This window comes from Aureococcus anophagefferens (genome assembly GCF_000186865.1).
Source record: "Aureococcus anophagefferens unplaced genomic scaffold AURANscaffold_6, whole genome shotgun sequence".
In the NCBI taxonomy this organism is placed as follows: Eukaryota; class Pelagophyceae; order Pelagomonadales; family Pelagomonadaceae; genus Aureococcus; species Aureococcus anophagefferens.
In genome coordinates, this window is record NW_008705566.1 from 1,991,463 (window position 1) to 2,017,790 (window position 26,328).

The 26,328-nt window shown below is 71.3% G+C and overlaps 6 protein-coding genes across 6 annotated transcripts; 4 read left to right on the plus strand and 2 right to left on the minus strand.

Annotated features, from left to right (window-relative positions):
* Nucleotides 1-1,647: 1,647 nt before the first annotated feature.
* AURANDRAFT_7023 (hypothetical protein) lies at nucleotides 1,648-2,127 on the plus strand (the record flags this gene model as incomplete). The annotated part of the gene is made up of 1 exon (XM_009037141.1): nucleotides 1,648-2,127. A coding segment is annotated over one exon (480 nt), but the record flags the coding sequence as incomplete, so codon positions are not given.
* A 2,599-nt stretch (nucleotides 2,128-4,726) lies between these two features.
* AURANDRAFT_63216 (hypothetical protein) lies at nucleotides 4,727-5,797 on the minus strand (the record flags this gene model as incomplete). Its single annotated transcript, XM_009037519.1, has 1 exon — nucleotides 4,727-5,797. The coding sequence occupies one exon, from the start codon at nucleotides 5,795-5,797 to the stop codon at nucleotides 4,727-4,729; it is 1,071 nt and encodes a 356-aa protein (XP_009035767.1).
* Nucleotides 5,798-6,700: 903 nt separating this feature from the next.
* On the minus strand, nucleotides 6,701-8,353 carry AURANDRAFT_63217 (hypothetical protein; the record flags this gene model as incomplete). Its single annotated transcript, XM_009037518.1, has 1 exon — nucleotides 6,701-8,353. One exon carries the CDS (start codon nucleotides 8,351-8,353, stop codon nucleotides 6,701-6,703), a length of 1,653 nt encoding a protein of 550 aa, XP_009035766.1.
* A 1,974-nt stretch (nucleotides 8,354-10,327) lies between these two features.
* AURANDRAFT_63218 (hypothetical protein) lies at nucleotides 10,328-11,893 on the plus strand (the record flags this gene model as incomplete). Its single annotated transcript, XM_009037365.1, has 1 exon — nucleotides 10,328-11,893. One exon carries the CDS (start codon nucleotides 10,328-10,330, stop codon nucleotides 11,891-11,893), a length of 1,566 nt encoding a protein of 521 aa, XP_009035613.1.
* Nucleotides 11,894-15,464: 3,571 nt separating this feature from the next.
* On the plus strand, nucleotides 15,465-18,428 carry AURANDRAFT_24528 (hypothetical protein; the record flags this gene model as incomplete). Its single annotated transcript, XM_009037366.1, has 3 exons — nucleotides 15,465-16,559; nucleotides 16,716-17,255; nucleotides 17,412-18,428. The coding sequence occupies 3 exons, from the start codon at nucleotides 15,465-15,467 to the stop codon at nucleotides 18,426-18,428; spliced, it is 2,652 nt and encodes an 883-aa protein (XP_009035614.1).
* Nucleotides 18,429-23,077: 4,649 nt separating this feature from the next.
* On the plus strand, nucleotides 23,078-26,137 carry AURANDRAFT_63220 (hypothetical protein; the record flags this gene model as incomplete). Its single annotated transcript, XM_009037367.1, has 1 exon — nucleotides 23,078-26,137. The coding sequence occupies one exon, from the start codon at nucleotides 23,078-23,080 to the stop codon at nucleotides 26,135-26,137; it is 3,060 nt and encodes a 1,019-aa protein (XP_009035615.1).
* Nucleotides 26,138-26,328: the final 191 nt, after the last annotated feature.

The following is a 26,328-nucleotide window of genomic DNA, read 5'->3' on the forward strand; positions in this document are numbered from 1 at the left end:
TGAACTCGTGGGACGTGTCCGCGAGGTACCAGACGGCGTCGAGCCACTTGCCGCACTTCGCGGCCGCGACCTCGCCCCGCAGCTGGCTCGACATCGTCCGCTCGAGCACGCGGTGGTTCCGCGCGCGCATGATGCTTCGCTTCTTGACGAAGTAGGTGCGCACGCGCCGGCACATCTCCGGCGGGAGCTGCCGGTCCCGGAGCATGTAGTTGACGTCGTCCATGGTCTGGCGGAACTGCGCGCCGTGCTTGTCCATGCCCGCGACGATCGTGCAGAATTTCCCGATCATGAAGGCCCAGAGCAGCGCGCTGTACATCATGCAGACGATGCAGACGGCGTACTCCGTCTCGTTCACGGGGATGATGTCGCCGTAGCCCGTGCCCGTGAGCGTGTAGACCGCGAAGTAGAGCGCGGGGAAGTAGCGGTCCGCGATCTTCCGGTAGTTTTGGCACGCGAGCTCGCCCGCGGGCACGGCGACGAACGCGCCGTTCACGTATTCGACGCCCGGCGTAGAGCCCATCCACATGCACGACGACGGCTTGTTCCGCTCCAAGGCGTCGAGCCACGAGAAGACGGGCTTCGTGTCGACGCCGACGGCCTCGTGGGACGCGACCATGCCCCAGATGCAGGCGATCCAGTGCACGGACAACAGCAGAAAGAAGGCGAACTGGCAGAGGGCGAGCACGGCGTAGTTCACCGTCACGCGCTGCATGTAGCGCTGGAAGATGGCCTTGATCCGCCCGAGGCGCGCGACCCGTATCAGCCGGATCAGGCGCAGCATCTTCAGGATGCCGCCCCCCGTCGTCATGACGATGAGGTCGTAGGGGATGGCGGCCAGAAAGTCCAGGATGAAGAAGCCCCGCACGTAGTTCCAGAAGATGCGCCGGTGGTTCTTGCAGAGCCGGCCGCCGTGCTTCGGATCTCTAAAGGGGATGAAGAACGTCTGGACCATGTCCACGGAGAAGGCCGCGTCGACGGCGCGGTTGAAGAAGAACCAGCGCGCCTTCGTGCCCTGCGACGTCGCCTCGCCGATGGTCTCCGGCGCGAAGCGCACGAACGCGACCTCGAACGGCGTCGCGACTGCCGTGAGCAATAGCGCGACGAGCGCGGCCATGTCCCAGCAGTGCATGTAGCGGCCCTTCGGGTTGATGATCAGCGACGAACGGCAGCAGAGGAGGCCCGTCTCCTGGTGCGCCAACAGGTCCTTGTAGTACTGCACGTCCTGGGCGTAGTCCTCCCGGATCGTCGCCGGCTCGAGCGTTTTGGTCGCCGCCTCCGGCGCGGCGCCGTCGTCGTCGACGGGGTGGACCTGCAGCTTCTTCGCGAACGGGCTGTACTTCTTCTGCGCCATCGCTCCGCACCGGCGCGCGGCCCGGCGGCCGACGCCGGCCGCGCTGCGGGCTGCCTCGGTGCGGCGCTCAACAAACTTGCAGTAAAATTTATCGTCAGCTCTAACGGATCGCCGAACGGAGCTCACACAGCCCGTGCGCCCTGTGGACGCTGGTCGAGCCGCGCGCGCCGCACCTGCCGAGCCCGATGGCCGTGCGTCCCGCGGCGGCCCTGGGCGCCACGGCGGCCCTGGGCTTCTCCTACTGGCTCTACCGGCGCCTCTGCGCGAAGACGGACGCGTCGGAGGCCGTCGTCCACCTCGCCGTCGTCTTCTCGGGCAAGCGCAAGAGCGGCAAGGACTACTGCTCCGACAAGCTGCTGGCCCTCGTCGGCGAGTCCATCGCGGAGATCGGGTCCGTGTCGGCGCCGCTGAAGCGCGCCTACGCCGAGGAGCACGGCCTCGACTACGCCGAGCTCCTGACCGCGAGCGCGTACAAGGAGAAGCACCGGAAGCCCATGATCGCCTGGGGCGAGGCGCGGAGGCACGCGGACCCGGGCTTCTTCGCGCGTAAGGTCCTGGACGCGGCGACGCGGCCCGTGCTCATCGTCTCCGACGCGCGGCGGCCCGGCGACGTCGACTTCTTCCTGAAGCGCGTGAAGACCGTCGTCCGCGTCCGGGTTTCGGCCTCCGAGGCGACGCGCGCGGCGCGCGGCTGGGCCTTCGCCGCGGGCGTCGACGACGCCGAGTCCGAGTGCGGGCTCGACGACTACGCGCCCTGGGAGTTCGTCGTCGCCAACGACCCGGGCAACGGCGCCGCGGTCGACGTGCAGCTCCGGCGCATCGCGACGCTGTGCCGCGACGCCCAGCGGGAGGCGGTTGCCGCCTACCACGCCGCGCCGCGCCGGTCGTAGCACCGTTAGGACATGCTCCCCCAGGTGGGCGTCCGGGGGACGTCGATCTCGAGGAGCGTCGCGACCTTCTTGAGGTTGTAGGAGCGGACGGCCTTGAAGACCTCCTTGGCCTTGCGCACGTCGCCCGCGTTGGGCAGGGCGTCGATCTCCGCCGCGTGGAGGTGCTCGTTCTGGATCGCGAGGCGGACGACGTTTGCGACGGACGTCATCTCGTAGTGGACGCCGAGGTGCTTCGAGAGGCCGAGCTGGGTCTGCTTCGCGAGCTCGAAGATGAGCTTCTCGCGCGTCGACGCCATGGCGCGCTTGTTCTCCATGCGGATCTCGCGCACGTGGTGCTGGAGGAAGGGCTGGTTGACCTCGCGCGCGCGGACCGTGCCCGCGGCCGGGTTCGCCTCCACGATCGAGGGGCGCGGCGTCGCCTCGCGGCTCGCGTTGGGGTCCTCGGCCTGGTTCTCCGTGCGCATGACGTCGGCGCCGTGCTTGAGGAAGGTCTCGAACTCGTGCGTCTCGATGGACCCGTTGTCGTTGTAGTCGAGCACCTGGAAGAGCTGCTTGACCATGTCGTTGGACATGCCCGTCGGCGGGATCTTCAACGTGGTGCGCACGAGGCGCCGCAGCTCGTCGAGCTCGAGCGTGCCCGACGCGTCCTTGTCCGCGTTGCTGAAGAGCATGGACCAGTCGTTGCCGACGGCTTTCGACGTCGCCTCGTGGAGCTTGCGATGCAACAGGTTGAGGAACTCGGGGTCCATGGTCTTCTTGCGCTTGCGCGTCACCGTCGCTTTCTCCTCTTCTTTGATCCAGAAGGCGGGCAGCGACCGCCCGACGGGCGGCGTGCCGTCGGCGAAGCAGTCGAGCGCGCCGGGCGCATCGTAGCCGACGCCGAGCCGCGGCAGCACCGGCGCGCCATGGCCGCTGCTCTGCTTCTCCTCCTCGCCGTGGCCCTGCTTCCCGCTGCGCCCGCTCCGCGCGGACCGCGCCGTGTTTTGGTTGGAAGAGACGCCCATCGATAACGCGGGCCCGGGTCCGTTTCAAGAAGCTAATGTTAACCCTACAGAGCAAAGCACGATGACGATGGGATGCATATGCATATGCTGCTCACCTTTTTGATCGTCGCGGTGGCCGCCGCCGCCCCGGGCGACGACGGCGCCGTGCGCGGCCTGCTGGCGCGCTACGTCGCGGAGCACGCGGCGTCGACGGAGGCTGTCGTCGCGCGCGTCGCCGCGGACCCCTGCGGCCAGCGCTTCGTGAGCGCCGACTTTTGGGGCCGGGGCCTGGGCAACAGCGCGAACGTGGCGCTGAACGCGCTCGCCTTCGCCGTCGCGAGCAACCGGACGCTGCTCGTGAGCGACGACAAGAAGTTCCGCGCGGGCTTCTGGCGCTACCTCGGGGCCGTCGAACGGCGGTGGGCGTCGAAGGAGCCCGTGCTCGCGGCCTTTGGCGCCGCCGGCGGCTGCGAAAAGTGCGGCGGCTGCGGCGCCGACGGCGCCGAGGCCGTGCGCGACTTCTTCCCCATGTCCGCGCGGTGTTTGAATGAAAACGCGTGCGGCGCGGGCGTCTCGTGGCTGCTCTGCGACGACGCAGCGCTGTCGCGCGGCGACGCGCCCCTGGTCCACGTGCGGTCCGCCGTGACCTGGCTCGCGCCGCTGCTCCTCGAGAACGCCGCGGCGGCGGGCGAACTCGGCGACCGGCTCCGCGCGCTCTTCGGCGCGCCCGGCGTCAACGCGTGGGGCCTGCTCTACGACGCGCTCCTGGACCCGCAGCCCGCGCCGGGCGACGGGACCTTCGCCCTGTCGTCGATTTTAGACGAGACGCTCCCGCGGTCGGGGGACCGCCTCTTCGACGTCGGCGTCCACGTGCGCCATCGGCGGCACCAGCCCCTCGACGCGATCGAAGCGAACGCCGCGCGCTGCGTGAAGGTGGCGTTGGCGGACGACGCCGGGAGCGGCCGGCGCACGGTCTTCGTCGCCACGGACCTGCCGAGCCGCGTCGAGCGGCTGTACGACGCCATCCGCGGCGCCGTCGGCGCCGCGGCGGCGGCGCGGCTCGACTTCCGGTGTTTGAACGCGTCGGCGATGCCCCTGAGCCGCCGCGACGCGCTCAAGAAGGTCGCGCGGACGGACGTCAAGGCCGTGCTCGCCGGGCGCGACTGGGGCGAGCTCGCCCACGAGCGCTGGGCGTCCGTGGCCGACTTTTTGCTGCTCGCGAACTCGCGGACGACCGTCGGCGCGCTGAGCTCGACGTTCTCGGAGCTCGCGGGCGCCGCGCGCCACCTCGCGTCGAAGACCTTCCTCTACGATCCCATCTTCGACGCCAAGGGCAAGGACCGGGTCATGTACAACTGGCCCCACGACGAGGAGTACCTCCAGGACCACTCGGGCCGCTTCAAGTGCCTCCGCGCGGACGCGCACTGGCCGTTGCCCCAGTACGTCCGCCTCCGGCCCGAGGACGCGCGGGCCTGGGTCGCCCGGGGCGGCTGCCGTACACGTTAGGCGTCGTAGAGCGCGTAGCCGATCCCGGCCGTCGAGTCCGCGCGCTGGCCGACGCCCGGCGTGAACACGGAGCCCCGGATGACCGGGGCTAAATCCGTCGGCGAGATCGCCGTCTCCCGCTTCTCGAAGACGACGACGGACTCGAAGACGCTGATGGCCTTGGTCTCCCGCGCGAAGGCGACGTCCTCCGCCGACAGGCGCGCGCGCGCGTCCGACGCGACGGGGAGGTGGAAGTAGTGGAGCGCGTCCATCTTCCGCTTCACGAACTCCACGAACGACCGGGGCCCGTCGCCGCCGAAGGACGGCCAGTAGGACGTGTGGCAGTCCTCGACGACGTAGACGCCGCCGGCCGCGAGCCTCGGGTAGAGGAACTCGAACGTGCCGATCTGCTGGCGCATGCCGTGGCCGCCGTCGTCGACGACGACGTCGAGCGCGCCCGACGCCGCGGCCAGGATCCGCGCGAGGAACGCCGGGTCCGCCTGGTCGCCGTGGTGCGTCGTCGCGGCCGGGTCGCCCGCGACGCAGCGCGGGTTGATGTCGGCGCAGTGGAGCTCGAGGCCCGGCCCGAGCCACGACCGCCAGAGCACGCTCGAGCCGCCGTCGGCGACGCCGATCTCGAGCATGCGGAAGCTTCGACGCCGGAAGGGCGCGAGATGCCGCTCGTAGACCTCGAAGTAGTGGCGGTACTTCTCGAGGCCCGGGCCCGCATCGTAGGCGTCGACGAGCGCGACGAGGTCGTCCTCGGGCGGCGACGCCTCCGTCTCCGTCGCGTCCGCGACGACCCATTTGCACGCGGCCTTGCCGTCGTCCGTGCCCAGGTGGATGAGGTAGAGGCAGCGGTCCAGCACGTGCGACGCCGCGGTTTTTGCGATGCTCGGGCAGCTCGCCGAGGTCGGCGCGACGGCGGCGCAGAGGAGGGCCACGTCCTCGTCGATGCGGTAGTCCCGCGTCACGAAGAGGACCTGGCCTTCGTCGAGCTGGAGGTCCATGTGCAGCTCGAAGAAGCCGCGCCGCTCCGCGAGGCGCGCATGGGTGAGAGCGAGCAGGGACGCGAGGACGTGGCGCATCTTCGCTAGGGCCGCCCCATGCCGCTGGCCATGCCGCTGGCTTTTTAATTACAGGTGCAAGAAAATGGGGTTAACATCTCGCTAAATCTTGTGGCAAATCTCGAGAACAAATCGCGCGCCTCTGGCCGCGCAATTATGGTCCACGCCGCGCTGCTCGCGCTGCTCGCGACCGCCGCTGCGCTGCAGCCGCCGTCGAAGCGGCTCCCGCCCGCGAGCAGTCCGGCGAACGAAGGGCGCTTCCCGACGGCGTCGACGCCGCCGACGGAGGTCATCGAGGCCCAGCTGCGCGCGCTGTCGACGAACGACCTGCAGACGGCCTACTCGCTCTGCTCGCGCGCCTGGCGCGCCATCATCGTCGAGGAGGGCCGCGCGCAGGGCGGCGGCGGCCAGCTCGACCCGCCCGCGGACGTCGTGCGGCGGCGCCTGCGGTGTACGCTCGACGAGACGTGCCCGGGCCTCATCGGCCACGGCTGGGCGGAGATCGTGTCCGGTCTAGCGATCAACGACCGCGCGAACGGGCGCCTGCCCCGCTACACGGCGCGCGTGAAGGTGAAGACCTTCCACGCGGACATGTACGACGCGTCCGACGGCGGCTGGCTCCAGGCCGCGGCCGACGCCGCGCCGCCGGTCTATTTTGTCTTCACGCTCATGCGCCAGCACGACCCGCCGCCGCCGGAGCGCCTCAGCATCGACCCCCGCGAGACGGAGCGCTTCGACGGCTTCGACCAGTGCTGGTTCGTGTCGTCCATCGTGCCCGAGCGCAAGGGCGGCCGCGGCGACGACGACGACGAGCCGCCGCCCGCGCCCCTCGACGGCGCGCCGAAGAAGGCCGCGGCGCGCGCGCGGCCCCGGAGCCTCGCGTGACATCAACATCAAAAGTGAACATACAGGTGGGGGCACGGCCTAGGGCTTGTCCTGGCGGCAGTCGTAGGTCGCGGTCGCGTTGGACCCGAACTGGTTCTCGACGTAGATCGTGCCCGTCTTCGACGTCGCGGCGAGCTTCGCGTGGACCGCCGTCGCCCGCCAGTGGGGCGCGAAGCTGAACCGACCCGTCGCCAGCTCCGCGTCCTTGTCGTCGGTGATGTTGAAGAAGCCCTCGTACTGGCTCGCCTGCTTGAACGCGTTCGCGACGCCAAAGGTGACGTCGTGGCCGTCGCAGGTGACGTCGTAGACGAGGGGCCCCTCGTAGAAGCGCTCGACGCTGTACATGAGCCAGCCCGTGCCGCGCGCGCACGTCTCGCCGTCGGCGCACGTCTTCTTGCCGTAGATGTCCAGCCGGAAGGCCGTCTCCATGGAGTCGCGCGCGATCTCGGCGACGCGCGCCTCGTAGGCGTCGGAGCCGTTGATCGTCTCGCTGGGCCACCAGCAGGCGAGCATGTTGCCCGTGGGCAGGCGGTCGTTGTCGCCGAAGTTCTGCGAGTACGCGCCCGTGTCGTACTCCCAGACGACCGTCGCGTTCGCGTCGTCGGAGTCGGGCGCGAACTCGACGATCAGCAGCTTGGAATTCTTCTTCGTGTCGAAGTTGTTGTTCATGAGCGCGTACTGGCTCTTGCCGATGAACTCCGCGTTGTGCTGGCCGACCCAGTAGCTCTCGCCCGGCGCGTAGTAGTCGCCCGTGTATCCGACCCCGAAGTCGCCGTCGTCGCCGCCCAAAGCCCAGATCTTCGACCCGTTGCCCGCGTGGACGTAGTACAGCGTGTTCGTCATGCGCGACGAGATCAGGAGATACGCGTCGTCCTCCAGCGCCTGGATGTGGTTCAGATCCTGCACGTCCGCGCGGGGCACGCCCGAGATGCGCATGGCCGACGACTTGGGGCAGGCCGTGCCGAGGTCGACGCACGTCTCCTGGAACTCCTCCGACGGCAGGGCGCTCCAGAACGCGTTGCCCTGGTAGCCCTTCTGGACGTCGTGCGTGTTGATCTCGACGTCCGTCAGGCGCTCGTACGCGCCCGTCCGCCAGTCCACCTTGAACGCGTAGCCCTTGAGGAGCGTGTTCTTGCCCGCGGCGAAGACAAACTCGGACTCGGACCAGGGCTTGAGGCCCGCGGCGCGCCAGACGTCGCCGCCCTGGTGGAGCGGGACCATCGTCTTTATCTCTCCGGCGTAGGACACGACGACGAACCACGAGGAGGCGAAGTCGCCCGTCGTATCCTGCCAGACCATGTTGAAGGCCACGTAGCCCCCGAGCGCCACGGAACCGATGGATCCCTCTACTAGCTCACGGTCGACCTCTAGCTCCATCTTCCGCGGCACGTACCGCCAGAGCGTGTCGTCGTCCAGATCGCGGCAGTCGCCGACGCCCTCCATCTTGGCCACGTGCTCGCAGACGGCGTCGATGGCCGTGAAGTCCGTGGAGTTTAGCGTGACGACGGACGTCGTCGGCTCCGCCGCCGCGGCGTGCATGCCGCGCTTCTCCTTGAGCTCCTCCTCCAGAAAGTGCCACTCGTTGCGCGAGGCGGCGAAGCCGAGGAAGAGCAGGGCCGCGCCGGCGCCGAAGCCCACGACGCGGTGCACGCCGCGCCGCGGCGGCGCGTCGAGGTCCGTGTAGCCCGACATGCTGCCCCGACGGACTCAAAGTTGGCTCCTCATGAGCTCAAGGATTCGCGAGGACGGTGCCGCTGTGCACACCCTAATCAGAGGGGGTGCTGCGGCCACTAGACGTCCAGCCCCCCCGGTGCGCACGGACGCGCGCGTCGAGCGGCCCGAGAGCGATTGGCGCTGTCGACTGCTACCTCTAGGAGGGCCGGAAACGCTCTTCTTTGTTTCGTAGACCCGACTTCGCGCGCGCACGCGTCGGTCGACAAAGTGGCGGAATCGGCCGAGCCAGCCGTGCTCCGGCGGATCAGCGTTTGAATAGCTTCTTTTGCGACTGGAGGCTCGTCATGGTGGTGCGAGTCGATGGTGCGACGCACTCTTTGTGGTTCGTCGACTTTTGGGCGACTCGCGAATGTCCGCCGGGCGCCGAAGCGCTTCGACCGAAAACGCGAGCCGCGGTGCGCCTGTGGGCGCTGGCGGCGGTCTGGCTGTCGTCGAAGGCGTGGACCATATGTTACGAGCGGGCGAAGGCGTCGGAGTCGCCCCGGGTTGCGAAATCGGCGTGCGAGAGGTTGTTCTGGTCAAAAGTGGCCTCAAATAGCCCGAAAACGAATGATTTCGGCGCCAAACGCAGCGTTTCGCGTCGACCGATCACCGTCGCTGTGTTCCGCCGGGCGGTTCGACATCATAGAGCTCCTGCACGGCGATCTACACCGTCTCCGACGCCCACAAGGTGCCCGACACTCGCCGAAAGCGTCTCGGCCGAGAAGCGGCGAATGGTCTCCGCGGCCTGTTTCGACCGCGTCCGGGCCTCGGTCGAGGTTTGTGCGACCTGTCCGTCCATCGACGGTCCCGACCGCAGCCGCGAGCGGCTGGATCGCCGCAGAGAGCGCCTTGGAGCGCCTCCAGGGGCTCAGAATAGCCCATTTTCACCTAAATTTGCTCCTGCAGGCTCTGTAGCCAGCCTCCGCGGGCCGCCCGTGCTTTCCTGAGAGCCGCCCGCGTCGGTTTCGTTCACGCTTAAGCAGGAACTTGCGTGGGTAAGCTCTAGAGAGCCTTATGGGAGTGCTTTTAGGTAAAAATGAGCTATTTTGAGCCCCTGGAGGCGCTCCAAGGCGCTCTCTGCGGCGATCCAGCCGCCCGCGGCTGCGGTCGGGACCGTCGACGGACGGGCAGGTCGCACAAACCTCGACCGAGGCCCGGACGCGGTCGAAACAGGCCGCGGAGACCATTCGCCGCTTCTCGGCCGGGACGCTTTCGGCGAGTGTCGGGCACCTTGTGGGCGTCGGAGACGGTGTAGATCGCCGTGCAGGAGCTCTATGATGTCGAACCGCCCGGCGGAACACAGCGACGGTGATCGGTCGACGCGAAACGCTGCGTTTGGCGCCGAAATCATTCGTTTTCGGGCTATTTGAGGCCACTTTTGACCAGAACAACCTCTCGCACGCCGATTTCGCAACCCGGGGCGACTCCGACGCCTTCGCCCGCTCGTAACATATGGTCCACGCCTTCGACGACAGCCAGACCGCCGCCAGCGCCCACAGGCGCACCGCGGCTCGCGTTTTCGGTCGAAGCGCTTCGGCGCCCGGCGGACATTCGCGAGTCGCCCAAAAGTCGACGAACCACAAAGAGTGCGTCGCACCATCGACTCGCACCACCATGACGAGCCTCCAGTCGCAAAAGAAGCTATTCAAACGCTGATCCGCCGGAGCACGGCTGGCTCGGCCGATTCCGCCACTTTGTCGACCGACGCGTGCGCGCGCGAAGTCGGGTCTACGAAACAAAGAAGAGCGTTTCCGGCCCTCCTAGAGGTAGCAGTCGACAGCGCCAACCGCTCTCGGGCCGCTCGACGCGCGCGTCCGTGCGCGCTGGAGGCGCGGACGTCTAGTGGCCGCACCATTAGGGTGTGTGTGGTGCCGTGGACAAATTGCGTCGGCTTCGCTGTCGGCGTCGTCGTCGTCCCGTCGACGCAATCACTCGCAGCGAAGTCGTAAAATGGGTCTCGAGGTCGGCTTCTGCGAGTCGGACATGACGGGCTTCTCGCTCACGCAGCCGGCGGACCACATCGAGCGCTGGTCGCTGCCGCAGGACAACGGGACCCACCTCGAGATCCCCTGGATGCCGCACGGGCGCGCCTGCGGCATGAACGTCACGGGCTACTACGTCGACGTGAAGACGTCGGCGTCGTTCCTCAACCTCTTCGTCCACGCCTTCGGGTCCTTCCCGCAGGACATGTGCGACCCCAGGGGGTCCAAGGCGCGCGCGGCGACGTCCGCGACGGCGCCGACGTGCTCGCCCTACGAGGACCGGTGCCGCGAGCGGGAGCGGCTGGCGACCTTCGTCATCCCGTCGGCGCTGCGCCAGCTCCTCCACCTCGACATCGAGGTCGTCGTGCGCGCGTCGGGCACGCTCGCGCCCCCGAACGGCGGCGCGCCCGAGCCCGTGACGCACTGGTGCCACGTCTACCGGAAGGCGAAGGGCCCCTCGGCGGACGAGCCCCTCGCGCTGGCGCCGCGCAAGTGGTGGTCGCCGAAGACCTGGCGGAAGACGCCGGCGCCGGGCCGCGCGCCGTTCCCGCCGTCCGCGGCGCCGCCGACGGGCGTCGTGGCGGACGCGTTCGCGTTCCACAGCGACCGCATGGCGTCGCTCGAGCCGGCGCTCGTCGCGGCGTCGGCGCCGGTCTACGTGGCGCTCTGCTACCTGGCGCGGCGGCGGCGGCGCGGCGCGAAACAGCGCGCGCCGGGCGCCGTGTGCTTCGCGCTGCTGCAGCTACTCGTCGGCGTCGCGATCCCGGCCCTCTTCGTCTCCGTGGGCCGCTCCGCGGCCGCCGCCGACCTGGGCCTCGGCGGGCCGAAGGTGCTCGTAGCGATCATCGCCCAGGCCGTCGTCGCCTACTCGCTCTGGCCGCGGCTCAAGGACGCGAAGAACGCGTTGAAGGCCTCGGCGGTCACGACGGCGAAACGCGTCCGCCGCATCGCCAAGACCTACGTCGTCAAGGGCAAGACGCGCACGGAGGACGTCGTCGTCGAGGACGTGCGCACGAAGCTGCTGGACCACGAGAGCGACACGGACGACGACGAGGACACCGCGGACCTGAACGCGCTGGACGACTGGCTCGTCGACACGGATCGCGGCGCCAAGGCGCCGCCGGTCATGCCCGCGGCGCCGCCGCCGCCGCCGCCGAAGCCCGTGAGTTTGGCGCCGGTGCTCGCCTACCACGCCCTCGGCGCGGGGCACTACGGCTACCTCTTCTGCTGGTGCGAGCCCGCGCTCGGCCGCGCGTTCGGCCCCGCGCCCGCCGCGCTCGCGACGCTCGCCGTCGCGCTCCTCGGCGACGACGCGCCCTTCTCGGCGAACCGCGCCTACGCGCTCGGCGCCCTCTGCGGCCTGCCGGCCCTCCTCGGCGGCTCGCTCCTCGCCGCGGCGCCCGTCGCCTACGCCGTCGACGCCGCGGCCAACGACGTCGAGCGCGGCGTCGACCTCCCCGACGCCCGCGACGCCAACCACCGCCTCGCGGCCCTGCTCCTCCTCGCCCTCGCGGCCGCGCTGCTCCAGTTTTAAACACGGGCGGGTGGGATCTTTATGATGGCCGCGTGTTCACTTTTTCGAAATTCTTGGCAAATTTTCAAGTTCTTGCGCACTGAGAGGCTCAGACTTCGCGCGCTTCGCGTGCGGCGCCGCGTTTTCCTCGTCGACGACGACGGCGTTCTTGATGAGCTCGGCATCACGCTCATCGGAAGAGCGCACGCGCGTCACCTCGACCTCAGACTTCTCCGTGGTCACCGTGGTCTCCGGGGACGGAAGCGAGGTCCCAAAGCTGTTGGCGGCGTTCACGGAGATGCTGTATGTGGTGTCGGCGGTCAAGCCAGTGACGGTTACGGCATTAGGCTGGCGTCCGAAGTAGGAAGCTGTTGAAACGAGAACCATTTTCTGCGAATGAACAAAGGACGTCATGCCGCCGGTTGCGAAACTAATCGAAGCGGCAGTTGTGGCCACGCGCGCAATATTTTGCAAAGGGAGCGTGTAAGAGACGCGCACCGACGTGTCGCCGAGGACTTCCACGTCTGGAGCGCCCGGAGCAATCGGCGCAAATTCCTTGGAGCAGTACGACGTAGAAGGCGATGGAGTTCGACCGGCGCCGTTCAAGCTGAAAACGACCACAGTATACTTCTTCCCTAGTTCCAACCCTGAGACCTTTTTGTAGGAAGTCCGTGACACTGGAGTCGTCATCATCTGCTTCTCGCGAATTTCATCCCCGGCCTCGTTGGTGAAGACGATCTCGATCGCGTTGCAGCTGAACGGCGCGGCGAAGAACACGTTCGCAGACCCCATGTCAGCCGGAACCACGACGGGCATGGCGGGCGCTTTCGGCAGCGTGAACGTCTTGGGCAGACTCCGAGGCGACTCCGGGCCGAAAGAAATCTCGTCAGATTCGCGCGCGCAGAACGTCGCCGTATATTTGACGTCGGGCTTGAGCCCTTCGACAGTGAAGGCGAGCTTCGTGAAAGGCGTACGCTGGGACGGCGTGACACGCCAGGCGCGGCCTACCGCGCCGGGCGGTAGCATCACGCCCGTGGCGGGAACCAAGAGCTTGACTTCGTCGTCGCCCTCAAATAAATAGATGAGGACGTGCGCGGCTGATTTAGGCACGGCTAATGAGACAACGATTTTCGCGTTTAGCACTTCGATGACAGGCGCTTCCATTGCGGCCGTGAACTGAGCGGTAGAAGCCATCGAAGAACGGCGCGGCGCAGGCGGCGCGGCGCGCGGCGCGGCGGCGGCGGTGGCGCAGGTGAAAGTGAGTGGCGGCGCGTTCGTCGCAGTGCTGAGCGTGCGCGCGACGGCCCCGGCGCGGTCTACCGCAGCCTCGACGCCCACTTCGAGCCGAGCCTCGTCTGTCGAGGACCCGCAGCTGGATGCGCGTTCGCAGAGCCGCCGGGCCGCCGGGGGTCGATAGGCTTGTCGATCCGCCGCGTGCACCCGAGGCCTCGCCGGCTAGACCAAGTCACAAACAAACTCCCCGTTACACTACTGCGGCCCGTCGAGCCGCGGGTCCTCGCGCTGGTCGTGGACCAGGCAGAGCGCCGCGAGGCGGGCCGCGGTCGGCGACGCGGGCTGCCGCGCCGCGGCGCCGCCGCGCGGGTCCTCGTCGTCCTCGAGGACGTGGACGCTCGGGTCCGACCGCAGCCCCGACGCGTCGAGGACGACGTCGCGCCACGCGGCCGTCGCGCACCGCTCCGCGCGGTCCAACAGGTGCTTCTTCGCGCGCGCGCGATCCGCGCCGTGCGCGTCGAACAAGAAGTCGAGGTGGTCCAGGCCGAAGTAGTTCGTCAGCACGTGCGCCGTCAGGTCCGACGTCAGCCGCCCCGGAAAAAAGGCCGCCCAGCTCGCCGGGTGGTCCGCGACGACCTGCGCGAGCGCGTCCCTCTTCAGCGTCCGGCTCCGGAGGCAGGCCGAGGCCACGACATCGTCGCCCCCCAGCAGCGCCGCCGGAAGCTTTTCGTCGACGGGGTGGCACTCCAGCAGCGCGTCCGCGCGGCGCCGCGCGTCCGCGGCGTCCAGCAGCTTCTCCTCGGCCGCGTCCGAGGCCAGCGACCGGATCGCGTAGGCCATGAGCTCCGGGGGCACGCCCTGCGTCAAAGCCCGGTGGTGGCGGCCGTGCCACCAGACGTTGACGGCCCGGGTCCGCGGCGCGGAGACGACGCGGTGCCACCAGCCCGTCGGCCAGAACCCGACGTCGCCCGCCTCCAACAAGAGCCGCTCCACGGGCTCCGGCAGGTCCGTGCCGCGCCGCGCGTGGCTCATGAAGGGCGCCGTCTGCGCGCACAAGCCCGGCTCGCCCGGCGGCCAGAGCTCCACCATCTTCCGGCCCTCCAGGACGACCATGAAGTTCTCGAAGCCGTCGAAGTGCGCGACCGTCGCCATGGGCGCGTCGCCGCAGGCGATCCAGGCGTTCAGCCGCGCGGACCCGTCGTCGCCGCCGCCGGCGATGGCCCTGTCCGCGGCGGTCGTCGCGTAGGACGCCCACGCGGGGATCGCGGCGCGCGCCGCGACGGCGAGCGCGGCCCGCAGCGGGCCCGCGGCCGCGTCGGGCCCCGCGAGGGGGATCTGGCAGCCGTAGCAGGGCCGCGGGTCCTCCGTCGACGACGCGCACCGCAGAAACTCGACCAGCGACGACTCGCGCTGCTTCTGGAGCTTCGCCTCGCCGTCGACGACGTAGAGCCCGGACGGCTCGGGCTTCTCCCGCGGCAGGTGCACGGCGATGGTGCCGCCGTCGTCGCCGAGGTGCTCGCCCAGCGCGATCAAGTTCCGCACGTCCAACCCCGGCCGCGCGGCGCCCCGGACGCGCAGCGGGCGGCCGCTCCGGACGGCGTCGAGGAACCGCGTCTTCAGCGCGGCGTCCTCGGGGTCGCAGACCCCCGGCCCGCGCGGGTCGTCGCGCGCCGGCGGCCGCACGAGGTCGCCGCCGTCGTCGCCCGCCGCGAGGTGCGCGATGGGGTCCGGGACGACGGTCATCGCCGCCGCGCCGGCGGCGACGTCGCGGCCCTCCTCGGCCCGGCGCTGGCGCCGCAGCGCGTCCATGAGCTCGCGCTGGAAGGGCAGGGCCAGGCTCAGGATGCGCCGCACGACGCGGCCGCGCCGCTCCGGCCGGTCGTCGCAGCACGCCGCGCAATACAGTAAAATCTCCCCGGCCTCGATGGCGTCGAAGGGCGTCGGCACGTCGCCGCCGGGCCAGCGCGCGAAGGCGCACGCCGAGAAGCGCCGCGCGATGCCCCGGGCGTCGCGCCAGGCGTCGCCGTGCGCGTCGCCGAAGACCTTGCCGTTCTCCTCGCCCACGAGGCACCGCGCCGCGCGGAGGACCAAACCCGCGGCGCGCACGCCGCCCGTCGCCAGGACGCCGTCGATGGGGTGCGCCGCGCCCGAAGCGCTGCTCACACCGAGGTCGCGGAACCAGGCCTCGAGCGCCGCGGCGCGCTCCTCGTCGGCCTCCTCGACGACGCGCTGCGCCCGGATGAAGGGCCGCGCCCAGATGCGGCCGCCGAAGCCGCGCATGTCCGTGACCTCGATGGGCGGCGAGATCGCCCGCTCCCGCGGCGACGCCATGGGGCCGCCTCCGCCGCGGCGCCGATGGATGCCACCGACGCGGGCTGCCTCGCTCGGCGGCCACGGTGGAAGGGCAGCACGGCAATCTCGACAGCACCTTTGGCGTGGTAGACGATCGTCTCCGCGGCGAGCACGACGCGCGGCTGCCTGCGCGCGCGCGCGCCGGAGTCCCTCGTCGTTCGTAGTCGCGGGCGGCGGCGCGCCGGCCGCGGCGACCGTCGGCCATGAACGCCGCCACGTCGAAGATGGGCACGGTGTCCGGCGACTCGCACTTCCTCGAGGAACAGATGAACCCGACGCGCATCAAGCAGTACCTCGACTCGACGCGGGACTACGACAAGGCCAAGGGCATGAAGTGGCTCCTCGCCATGATGTCCAAGGGGCGCGGTTCCCGCGTCGACGCCGCCCCCGCCGCCCCGCGCGCGCGCGCCGCGCCGCTTTCGCTTTCGACCGCGCCCGCAGGCGCGACGCGAGCGACTTCTTCAGCGACGTCGTGAAGAACGTCGTGGCCAAGTCCGTCGAGGTCAAGAAGATGGTCTACATGTACCTGAGCCACTACTGCGACGCGAACCACGCGTGCCGCGAGATGGCGCTGCTGTCGATCAACTCGTTCCAGAAGGATTTGGCCGCGTCGAACCAGCTCATCCGCGCCATGGCGCTGCGCGTCATGACGTCGATCCGCGTCGCCGACATCATCCAGATCCAGCTGCTGGCCGTGCGCAAGTGCGCGAGCGACAGCAGCCCCTACGTGCGCAAGTGCGCGGCGAACGCGATCTCGAAGATCTACAAGCTGGATCCGGACCAGGCGGAGACGCTCCACGGCCTCATCGAGAAGCTCCTGCGCGACTCGTCGACCATGGTGCTTGGAAGTGCCGTCCAGGCCTTTTCCGAGGTCTGCCCGGACAACTGGGCGCTCCTGCACCGCGCGTACCGGAAGCTCTGCCACCTGCTCGCGGACGTCGACGAGTGGGCCCAGATCATCATCCTCAAGACGCTCGCGCGCTACATCCGCACGCAGTTCGTCGACCCGGCGCCCGGCGCCGCGGACGCGGCCAAGGCGCTCGCGCAGCGGCGGTCGGCCGCGGGCGCGCAGGCCGCGCCGCGCAAGGTGAAGCGGCGCACGGTGAAGAAGGCCTTCTACTCCGACGAGGAGGACGAGAGCCAGGAGGAGGAGGTCGACGTCGAGGAGAGCGGCTTCGGCGGCTTCGCGGCGCCCCGCGACCCGGAGCTGCCGCCGTCGTCGGGGCTCATGACCAAGGAGGGCCCCGGCGAGTCCGAGGGCCACCTCGACCCGGACCACCGCCTGGCCCTGCGGTCGTCGTTGCCCCTGCTCAAGAGCCGCAACTCGGGCGTCGTTTTAGGGGTGTGCACGCTCCACTACTACTGCGGCACGCGCGGCGCGGCGACGGGCGCGACGCTCGGCCGCGCGCTGGTCCGCATCCTCCGGAACCGGCGCGAGATCCAGTACGTCGTGCTCAAGTCCATCGCGACCATGGCCGCCGAGCGGCCGTCCATGTTCGCGCCCTTCCTCAACGACTTCTTCGTCAAGGGCACGGACGCGCGGTTCAACCGCGAGCTCAAGCTCGAGATCTTAGTATCTTTAGCGACGCCCGAGAACGTGACGCCCATCCTGCGCGAGCTGCAGACCTATGTGAAGTCCAACGACCGCTCCTTCGTCTGCGACGCCATCGCCGCGACGGGAAGGGTCGCGGACGCGCAGCCCGCGGTCGCCGACGACGTCGTCGGCGGCCTGCTCGCGCTCATCGCGGCCTACAACAAGGACCCGAAGCCGTCCGACGCCGCCGTCGTCTCCGTGGCCGTCGTCGTCATCCGCCAACTGCTCCAGCAGGGCGCCTGCGCGGGCGCGGCGCCCGACGACGGCGCGAAGCCCGGGTTGCTCCGCGCGGACGTCGTCCTGCGCCTGGCGCGGCTGCTCCTCAAGCCCGAGGGCCGGGGCTACGCCTTCGCCGCGGAGAAGACGACGGAGGGGCTGGACGTGGCCAAGCCGTCGGCGAACGCGGCGGCGTCGAAGCTGTCCGCGGACGCGCGGGGCGCGACGGCGCGCGCGAACGTCGTCTGGCTCCTGGGCGAGTACCGGGCCGACGCGGGCGACCTGCTGCCGGACTTCGTGCGGTTGCTGGCGGGCCGCTTCGCCGGCGAGGACACGCTCGTGAAGATGCAGGTCGTGAATCTCGCGGTGAAGGCGCACGTCGCGGACCCGGCGGACGGGCGGCTCGCGACGCTCCTCCGCTTCGTCCTCGAGCTCGCGCGCTTCGACCTGAACCACGACCTCCGGGACCGGGGCCGCTACTACACGGCGCTCCTGGGGTTCTCGGTGGCCGGGTCGGAGCACGTCGACGAGGCCGCGCTCGCGTCGTTGAAGGCGAAGGCGCCGGCGCTCGTGTTGGCCGCGAAGAAGCCGCCGCTCACGCTCACGGGGCCCGTGGCGCTCGACGGGTTGCCGAACTTCGTCGTCGGCTCCCTGTCCATCATGGTGGGCCACGAGGTCGACGGCTACCAGGACCTGCCGGACTGGCCCGACGTCCCGCCCGACCCGGCGACGCGCGACCCGGCGACGCGCGCGCCCGACGACCCCCGCGACCTCACGGACGGCGGGCCCATCTCGACCCAGGGCATCTCCTCCGAGGACGCGCCCTTCTACGCCAAGGAGGGCAGCGACGACGACGACGACGACGACTCGGACGACTCGGACTCCGACGACGACGACGACGACAGCGACTCGGACGACGACGACGACAGCGACTCGGACGACGACGACGACGAGTCGTCCGACGACGACGACGACGACAGCGACGACGACGACGACGACGACGACGACTCGGACGAGTCCGAGTCCTCGGACGAGCCCGCCGCCGCGCCGCCCAAGGCCGCCGCGCCCACGGACGACCCCTTCGGCGTCTTCGGCGCGCCGCCGGCCGCGCCGGCCCCGGCCGCGCAGGACCTCAACCAGTCCATCCTCAACATGTTCTGAGCCTCACACCGCCATCCGCCCCCGCGCGCGCGGGGGCTCGACGCGCCTTCTTACGCGCCCGTCGTCCTCGGGGTGGCTCGGGGACGCCGCCTTCGGTTCTTGGATCTTGGTCACTTGGCGAGGTAGCCGAGCGTGAGCGTCTGCACCGCGCAGATGGCGACGAAGCCGCCGACGTCGCCGCCGAGCGGCCCCATCTCCTTCTGGCCGACGAGGAGCAGCGGCACGTAGACGGCCGTGAGGACCGCGAGCATCTTGAGCATGGCCTTGTCCTTGGCCTTGATGGCGAGGAGCTTGAGCGCGGTGATGAAGCAGTGGTTCAGGCCCCACATGCCCCAGGTCATCGCGCGCGCCGACGGGTCCGCCGCGGTCATCAGCGGCCGCGTCTCCGCCTCGCCGGGCAGGATCGCCGTGCCGTAGGACACGATGTCGCGGCCCGCCGGCAGGAAGATGAACGCCGAGCTCGCGTAGGCGAGCGCCTCGACGACCCCGTCGACCGTCGCGCCGCCGCGCGCGACGGCGAGCGCCTTGCCGCCGCGCGGGAGGGCGAGCGCCTTGTCCGCGACGCCTTCGGGCGCCTCGAGCGCGCCCGCAGCGCTCGTAGCGGCGTGCACGCCGGCGTGCGCGCGCGCGTGGGCCAACAAGTGGACCTCGGCGGACCCGTAGCCGGCGAGAACATCTGCCGCCTCGAAGGCCTCTTCGAAGACGCCGCCGCCGCGAGGCGCCAGCGGCTGGCGCGGTTTGCCGATGTTGTCCAAGCGCAGATTCCCCTCTTTGGCGATGTTGTCCAAGCGCAAGAGGCCCTCGAGCGCGCCCGTGGAGGACGCAGTGGCCGCAAGAACGGCGAGAAGGCGCGCCATGCTGTTTTGAGAATCAAGAAAACGCAGGTTGGTCTTGCCAGACGGTCTGTAAGTTGACCTACAAGCGCCCGTGAAGGCGCTGCATAGGAGCTACCTGAAGGTTACCCGCTCGCCGACAGCTCGATGTCGAGGGCGCGGTCGGGCTTGGCGCGGGCGTACTCGTCCGGGTCGCCCGGGTCGCCGTCGCCTTCGAGGCCCGGGCCGCTCCGCGACACGGCGAGGTCGAGCGCGTCCCGGCCCGCCGTCGCGCCCCGCCGGAGCGCGAAGCGGAACTTCAACACGGGCGCGCCCGTCGCCGCGCAGGCGCAGGCGATCTCGAGGGCGTCGTCGGACGCCGTGAGCGTGTCGTCGACGAAGAACGCGCGGCGGTCGCACTCGGCGTCGTCCATTGCCGTGCGCAGGGGCAGCCCCGGCGGCCCGGAGAAGCGGTGGCTGATGACGCCGTCGCGGAGGTGGACGAACCACTTGCCCCGCGCGCGCTTGATCCAGACCGTCGCCGCGGCCGCGCGCGCGGCGACGCGGCCCGTCGCCGACATCGCCGGGTGGAGCGCGTCGACGCCCGACCCGCGCCGCCGGAGCTCCCAGGCGCCCGCGAGGCGGCTCTCGGGGTCGCCGTCGGCCTCCGGCGGCCGCTCGGCGCTCCGGCTCCGCGACGGCCGCGGCGACCCCTCGAAGCTCAGCGACCGGCGCACGGTGTCGGCCGTCGTCCGCCCCGCGCCGCCGTCGCTGTCGCCCGACGAGTCGTCGTCGAGGCCGCCCCCGTCGTCGGCGGTCGACGCGACGAGGGCCTTGAGGAACTGGAAGGGGTTCGCGCCGCGCGGCGGGCCGGCGTCCGGCGGCGGCGACCGCCGGCCCTCGGCGTCTGGCGGCGGCGCGCCCTGCGACGCGTCGCGGCGCCACTCCCGGCGCAGGCCCGCGAGCTCGTCGCGCAGCTTGGCCTTCTCCGCGGCGACGGCGGCGTCGATGGCCGCGGCCCACTCGCGCGTCGTCGACGGCGCCGACCGCAGCTTCGCCGCCGCCTCCTCGTCCCAGCCCGCGGCGTCCAACGCGCGAAAGTCCGCGCGCCAGTCGAACTCGTCGGCCTCCGGCGCGCGCAGGAACAGGGGCTTCTCGACGCCGTCCTCGCAGCGCAGCGCGAACGCGATCTCGTCGCGGCCGCAGCGGCCCGCGCCGACGTCCGCGCGGTCGCCGACGACCCGCCGCAGGTCGACGACCAAATCCTCGCCGTGGCGCGCGTTGCCCTTGGAGTTCACCTCGAAGTAGAAGAGCGTGCCCCCCCGCAGCGCGCAGCGGTAGTGCTTCCAGTGGCGGCCGAGCAGGTGGCCCGGCGGCCGCGACGTCTTGAACAAAATTCCGCACGCCGCCAGCGGCCGGGAGAGGTCGCCGGCCGCGTCCGCGCGCATGCGCTTGTGCGACGGCTTGACGAGGCCCACCATGAGCGCGAACTGGCGGTCGCTCCGCGTGCCCAGGAGCCCCGCGACGGGCGCGCGGTCGGACCGCGTCCGCTTCTTCGCGACGTCCTGCTCCGACTTGGGGATGCGCTGGGGCGCGCCGCCGCCGAAGGCGTGGTAGAAGAGGGGCGCGAGGACGTGGCCCATGGACGCGCCGACGCGGCCCGACGCCGCGACGCGGCTCACCAAACCCCGGATGAGGCTCACGCACGCGGCGTCCAGAGTGCCGCACCGCGGCGGCGGCGCCGGGTAGGACTTCGTCGCCGGCGCCGGCGCCGCGGGCACCCGCTCCGCGTCGGGGAGGAGCTCGAGGAGGCTGCTGTCCCGCCGCTCGTCGTCGTCGTCGTCGTCGTCGTCGTCGCGCGACTCGTCCGCGGTCTCGCGCGCGCCGAGCCCGTAGTCGCGCCGCGTCGTGTAGAGGTTGAGGTAGAGCCCCTACCAAGCATGACGGCAACGATTTTTCATCGTTTTCCCAGCGGAAATCTCTCGAAAATCGTCACGGCCACAAGACGCTGGTCGTAGCCTTCAAGCGCACGGCCTGCTTCTTCGCCAGGCGGTAGTCCGCCTCGTCCAGCGGCCCGTCCTTGGCGTCGCGCACGCGCTCGAGGTTGCCCTTGTTCCCGAGGAAGAGGTCGCGCACGTAGAACGTCACGGACGAGATCTGGAACGCGCGGATCTGCAGGAAGAACGGGAAGGTCGCGAGCATGCCGCGCACGGCGTCGTGGGCGCCGACGCGCTGGTTCGTCTCGTTGCTGTCGAGCTGCAGCTTCTCGAGCGCGGTGAGGCCCGCGGTCTCGGACGCGCCGGCGTCGTCGCCGTCGTCGCGGTACCACCGCAGCCGGAGCTGCACCGCCGGGTAGCCCGGCGCCGGCGCGCCCCGCAGGTCCGACGTGTTCGGCGCGCCCGGCGCGTCGAAGGGCCGCCACTTGCCGTCGCGGAGCGGCACCCAGCCCGCCCAGCCGAGGCCCTCGTTGACGTCGCCGCCGTCCGCGGCCACGCCCAGGCCGCCGTCGGCGTAGGTCGGGTCCAGGGCGAGCCACTTGGCCGTCGTCGTCCACTGGCCCAGCAGCGCGTCGCCGACGTAGTTCTCGTCGTACAGGGCTACGTGGACGCACGTCGACGGCTCCGTGAGCACGAAGGGGTCCTCGGGCCGGAACGCGTAGACGGGGTCGCCGTTCATCATCATGGTCCGCGACCGCCGCTGCTGCGCGACGACCTGGACGACGGCGAACGTGTTGAGCCTCTCGCGGCCCTCGGCCGCGCGGTCGAGGTGCCGCGCGGCGACGACCTCGACGGCGAGGCGGTTGAACTTGCGCGCGACGAGCGCCCGCGCCCGCGGGCAGCGGCGCCGCCGCGCCGCCGCGCGCACCTCGCCGCGCGCGAGCGCGTCGCCGACGGCGCAGACGTTGAGCCGCTGCCGCGTGTGCTCGAACGCGAGGCTCACTTCGCCGAGGGACACCTGCTCCACGCGGATCGTGCCCAGGGGCGACCGGTGCTGCCAGCACCCCGTCGCCGGGTTGAGCACGGCCCCGAAGGGCGCGTCGCCGCCGTCGGCCGTCGGCCGCGGCGGCTGCGCCTTCGGCGTCGCGCGCCACCGCGAGAAGAGCAGCGGCAGGCGAAGGAACTCGCGCGGCAGCATGCTCGCCTCCACGGCGACGTCGCTCGCGCTCAATAAGTCGGCGTGGCACCAGGCGTGGTCCTCGTCCCGCGCCCAGTCGACGCCGTCGACGCGCGGCTGGCCGAAGCGGAAGAGCGCGACGTCGAGGCGCGCGTGGAGCCGCCAGGCGCCGTCGCCCCGGGCGAACCAGGCTGCGAGCCGCGGGTGTCTGAATTCCAGGTCCACGGCGCCGTTGAGCGCGTACTTGGAGACGAGCGCCGAGAGCGCGGCGCCCACCGCCGCGGGCAGCCACAGGTACGCGGCGACCGCGGCGACCGCGGCCGCGGCGGAGAGCAAGGCAGCCGCATACACCCGGAGCGGGATCATAGCGGCGAAAAGGACGAGGGCGAGCGCGCCGGCGGGCTTCGCGGCGCGGGCGATGGTGGTGCTGAGCCGGCTCGGGTGTGGTGCGACGCCGTCATCATCGCCGTCGAAGGCGGCGTCGCTGACGTCGCTCACGGCTTTCATGAGCGTTGCCGACCGCCGCTCCATCTTCACGAGCTTGCGCCGCATGGTCGCTTACCGAGCCAGCCCTGGGTCAATCCATCGTCGATTCTCGAGCACGAATCGAGTGCTCGAAAGGTTCAATGAGAGCTTCAATCGCCCTTTATTTGCCGCAAGCGCAAAAAGCTCTGCGCGCGCGCGCCGCCCGCACCGGTGCGCCCGCGACGCCGCCGCGAGGCGATGTCGGACATGAAAGAGCGCATTCGTTTGCGGCGCGAGCGCGCGGCGGCGCGCGCGGCGGCGAGCGCGAGCCCGGCGGCCGCGGCGCCGACGCCGCCGCCGGCCGCTCCGGCGCCGACGCCGCCGCCGGCCGCGCGCGCGCCCCGGCGCGCGGCGGCGCCCGTCGAGGCGCCGCCGCCGGCCGCGCCGCTCGCGGCGCCGCGGCGCAAGAGCAGCCGGTCGCCGCCGCCGGCGACCGCGGCGCCGCCGGCCGCGGCCGCGGCGCCGCTCGCGGCGCCGCGGCGCCGCGGCAGCAAGTCGCCGCCGCCGAAGCCGCCGACGGCGCCGCCGCCCGCGCCGCCGCCCGCAGCGGCGCCGCCGCGCGCGCGCCGGCTCAGCGAGGAGATCCCGCGGACGACGCGCGACCGCGTGCGGGGCCTCGAGGGCCGCGCGAAGGAACGCGCGCGCGCGGCGATCCTCGGCGAGGTCAAGGACGGCGCCCTGAGCCTCGCGGCCATCGACGCGCTCGCGCGCCGCTACGAGCAACAGCGGCGCGACGCCGAGGGCCGCTGCCGCGTCGCGCTCGAGACGAAGCGCCAGTCCGCGTTCCTGGGCGTGCGAGCGCTCGAGGACACGGCGCGCGTGTCCAAGGACATGGACGCCAAGTTCGAGGCCGTGCGGTCCGGCTCGTCGCGCGCGCGCGCGGCGCTCGAGGCGTTCCCGCGGAGCGAGCTCGAGGACGCGCGCGTCGCCATGGGCAACTTGGAGAGTCTGCTGGCGCAGATGGACTTTTACGCGGCGATCCCGTCCCGCTGCGCGGCGCTGCGGGCCCAGCTCGAGGAGCGGCCCCGCGACGTCGTCGTCGTCTACAAGCGGACCATGGAGCTGGAACTGTGGCGGTCGTCGCTCCAGCGCCACGTGCGCCAGGCGACGGATCGCGCGCGCGCGGCCGACGGGCTGAAGCGGTCGACGAGCGACTACGGCCTCGAGGAGCTCGGCCGCCTCGCCGCGGCGCTGGCGCACCGCTTCGCCGCCGTCGCCGGCCTCGTCCACGACGTCTTCGAGTTCGCGCTGGCGCCCCTGGGGGACGACGTGCTCGCGTCGGCCGCGGACGACCCGGCGCGCGTCGTCGCGGCCGCGCGCGTCGTCGAGTTGCACGAGACGCTGCAGCGCCAGCGGCTGCGGCGCGACGCGCTCGCGGACGCCGAGGCGCGGGGCGAGGACGCCGCCGACGCCCTCGACCGGCTCCGCCACTCGCCGACGGGCGCGCCGGCGCGCGCCGGAGCGGTCGCGCGACTCTACGACGGTTTCCGGAAGCGCGCGGCGACGGCCTTCGCGGAGGCGCAGATGTCGCTGGCGGACCGGGGCCACGGCGCGACGGCGGCCCTGCTGGGGGCGGGCACCCGTTTAATCCTCGACACGCAGGCCTGCGTCGACCACCTCGCGCCGCTGCTGCCGCCGAGCTGGCGCTGCGCGCGCGTCTGCCGGTCCGCGCTCGAGGCGCACGTCGAGCGCCAGCTGGGCCAGCTCTGGTCGCCGGCGCGCGCGCGGGACCTCGAGGTCGAGGAGCTCTTCCAGGTGTCCGAGTGGCTCGAGACCTACAACGCGATCCTCTCGGAGATCGACCCGGTCGCGGACGACGACGACGGCGACGGCGGCGACGACGACGCGCGCGCCGCGGCGCCCCTGCGGCCCCGGGGGCCCGCCAAGGCCTTCGCCACGGCCGGCGCCTTCCTCATGGGCGAGTACCTCGACCGCATCGCGAAGCAGGTCGAGTCGTGGTTCGTGGCGATCCGCGCGCGGAAGGCGGAGCCGCGCGCGGACCCGGCGGGCCGCCTCGTGACGACGCGGCCCGAGGACATGTTCCAGGTCATCACCATGCAGGTCGGCGTCGCGCTGGACCACGCCGCGCGCGACGCGCCGGACCCGGCCGACGAGCCCGCGTCTCCGGGCCGGCCGAAGGGCCAGCACGTCGCGACGGTCGTGCTCCGCTGCCTCGAGGAGCTGCGCCACGACGCCGCGCGGTCCTCGGAGCGCTGCCGCGAGTGCGTCGCCGCCGTCGAGCGCTACGTGCGGTCCGCGTCGCGCGGGCGAAGGGAGGACGACGACGACGGCGGCTCGTCCGGCTCCGACGGCGAGGCCAAGGCCGAGACGCGGCGGTCGGCCTACTCGCGCAAGGGCCGGAAGAACTCGCTGGGCGTCCCCGACGACGACGCCGCGCCGCCGAGCCTGGAGGTGGAGCGGCTCTGCGCGCTCGCGAACGACGCCTTGCGCGTCCAGGAGCGGTGCGAGGAACTCGTGGAATCGCTAGAATCGAAGGACGCGGTCACGGGCGCGCCCCTGCTGTCCGTGCGCGCGGTGACGGACCAGGTCGTCGCGGACTACGCGGAGCTGGCGCTCGACGCGTGCGCGGCGGCGGCCGCGGCGCCCTTCGTGGACCTACGCGACGCGATCTTCGCCCCCGACGCGGACCGCGCGCTGTTCGGGCCCCGCTGGGAGAGCGACCGGACCAAGGCCGACGCCGTGGACGTGGCGCTGACGACCCTCGACGACTATCTGAGGGACTACCGGGCCTGGCTCCCGGCGTACCTCTACGCGAAGCTCGCGCGGCGCGCGTTCGACCTCTTCGTCGAGGCCTACGTCTACGCGCTCCTGGACGCGAAGCCGAAGCCCTTCGCGGACGGCGACGGCGCGGCCATGTTATTACTGCGGGACCAGAACCACGTGCTGGCCTACTTCCTCCCGAAATTCACGGAGGACCCGGATTTGGCGTCCGCGGGGCTCCGCGAACCCGGGAGGGTCGTTGCGGAGACCGCGGCGCTCCGCCACCTCGCGGACGTGCTCTCGGCCTGCGCGCCGGCCGTCGACGACTACGTCGTCGAGGAGCTCTTCGCCGACTTTGGCGACGCCGCGCCGGACGTGCTCGTCGCGCTGCTCGCGCGCCTGCCCGCCTTCTCCAAGAAGGCGGTCCGCGAGGACTGCCGGCGCGCGGCGGCGGCCGCGATCAACCGGCTGCCGCCGGAGAAGCAGCCGGCCGACGGCGGGCGCTTCGCCGTGCCGCCGCGCATCGTAAAGCGGTAGGGATAGGTCCCCGCGGGGCTCGCCGTGGTTCCAGAACCTTTATGATCAATGCTAGTTCACGGGGGCTCGCTCACTTCTTCTTCGGGGGCGGTGCGTGGGTGAGATTAACCCAGACCAGGTCGCGGTAGTAGCCCAGGCCCTTGGCGCCCCGCGCGAAGAAGAAGCCGGGCATCACACCGGCGTACGCGCCC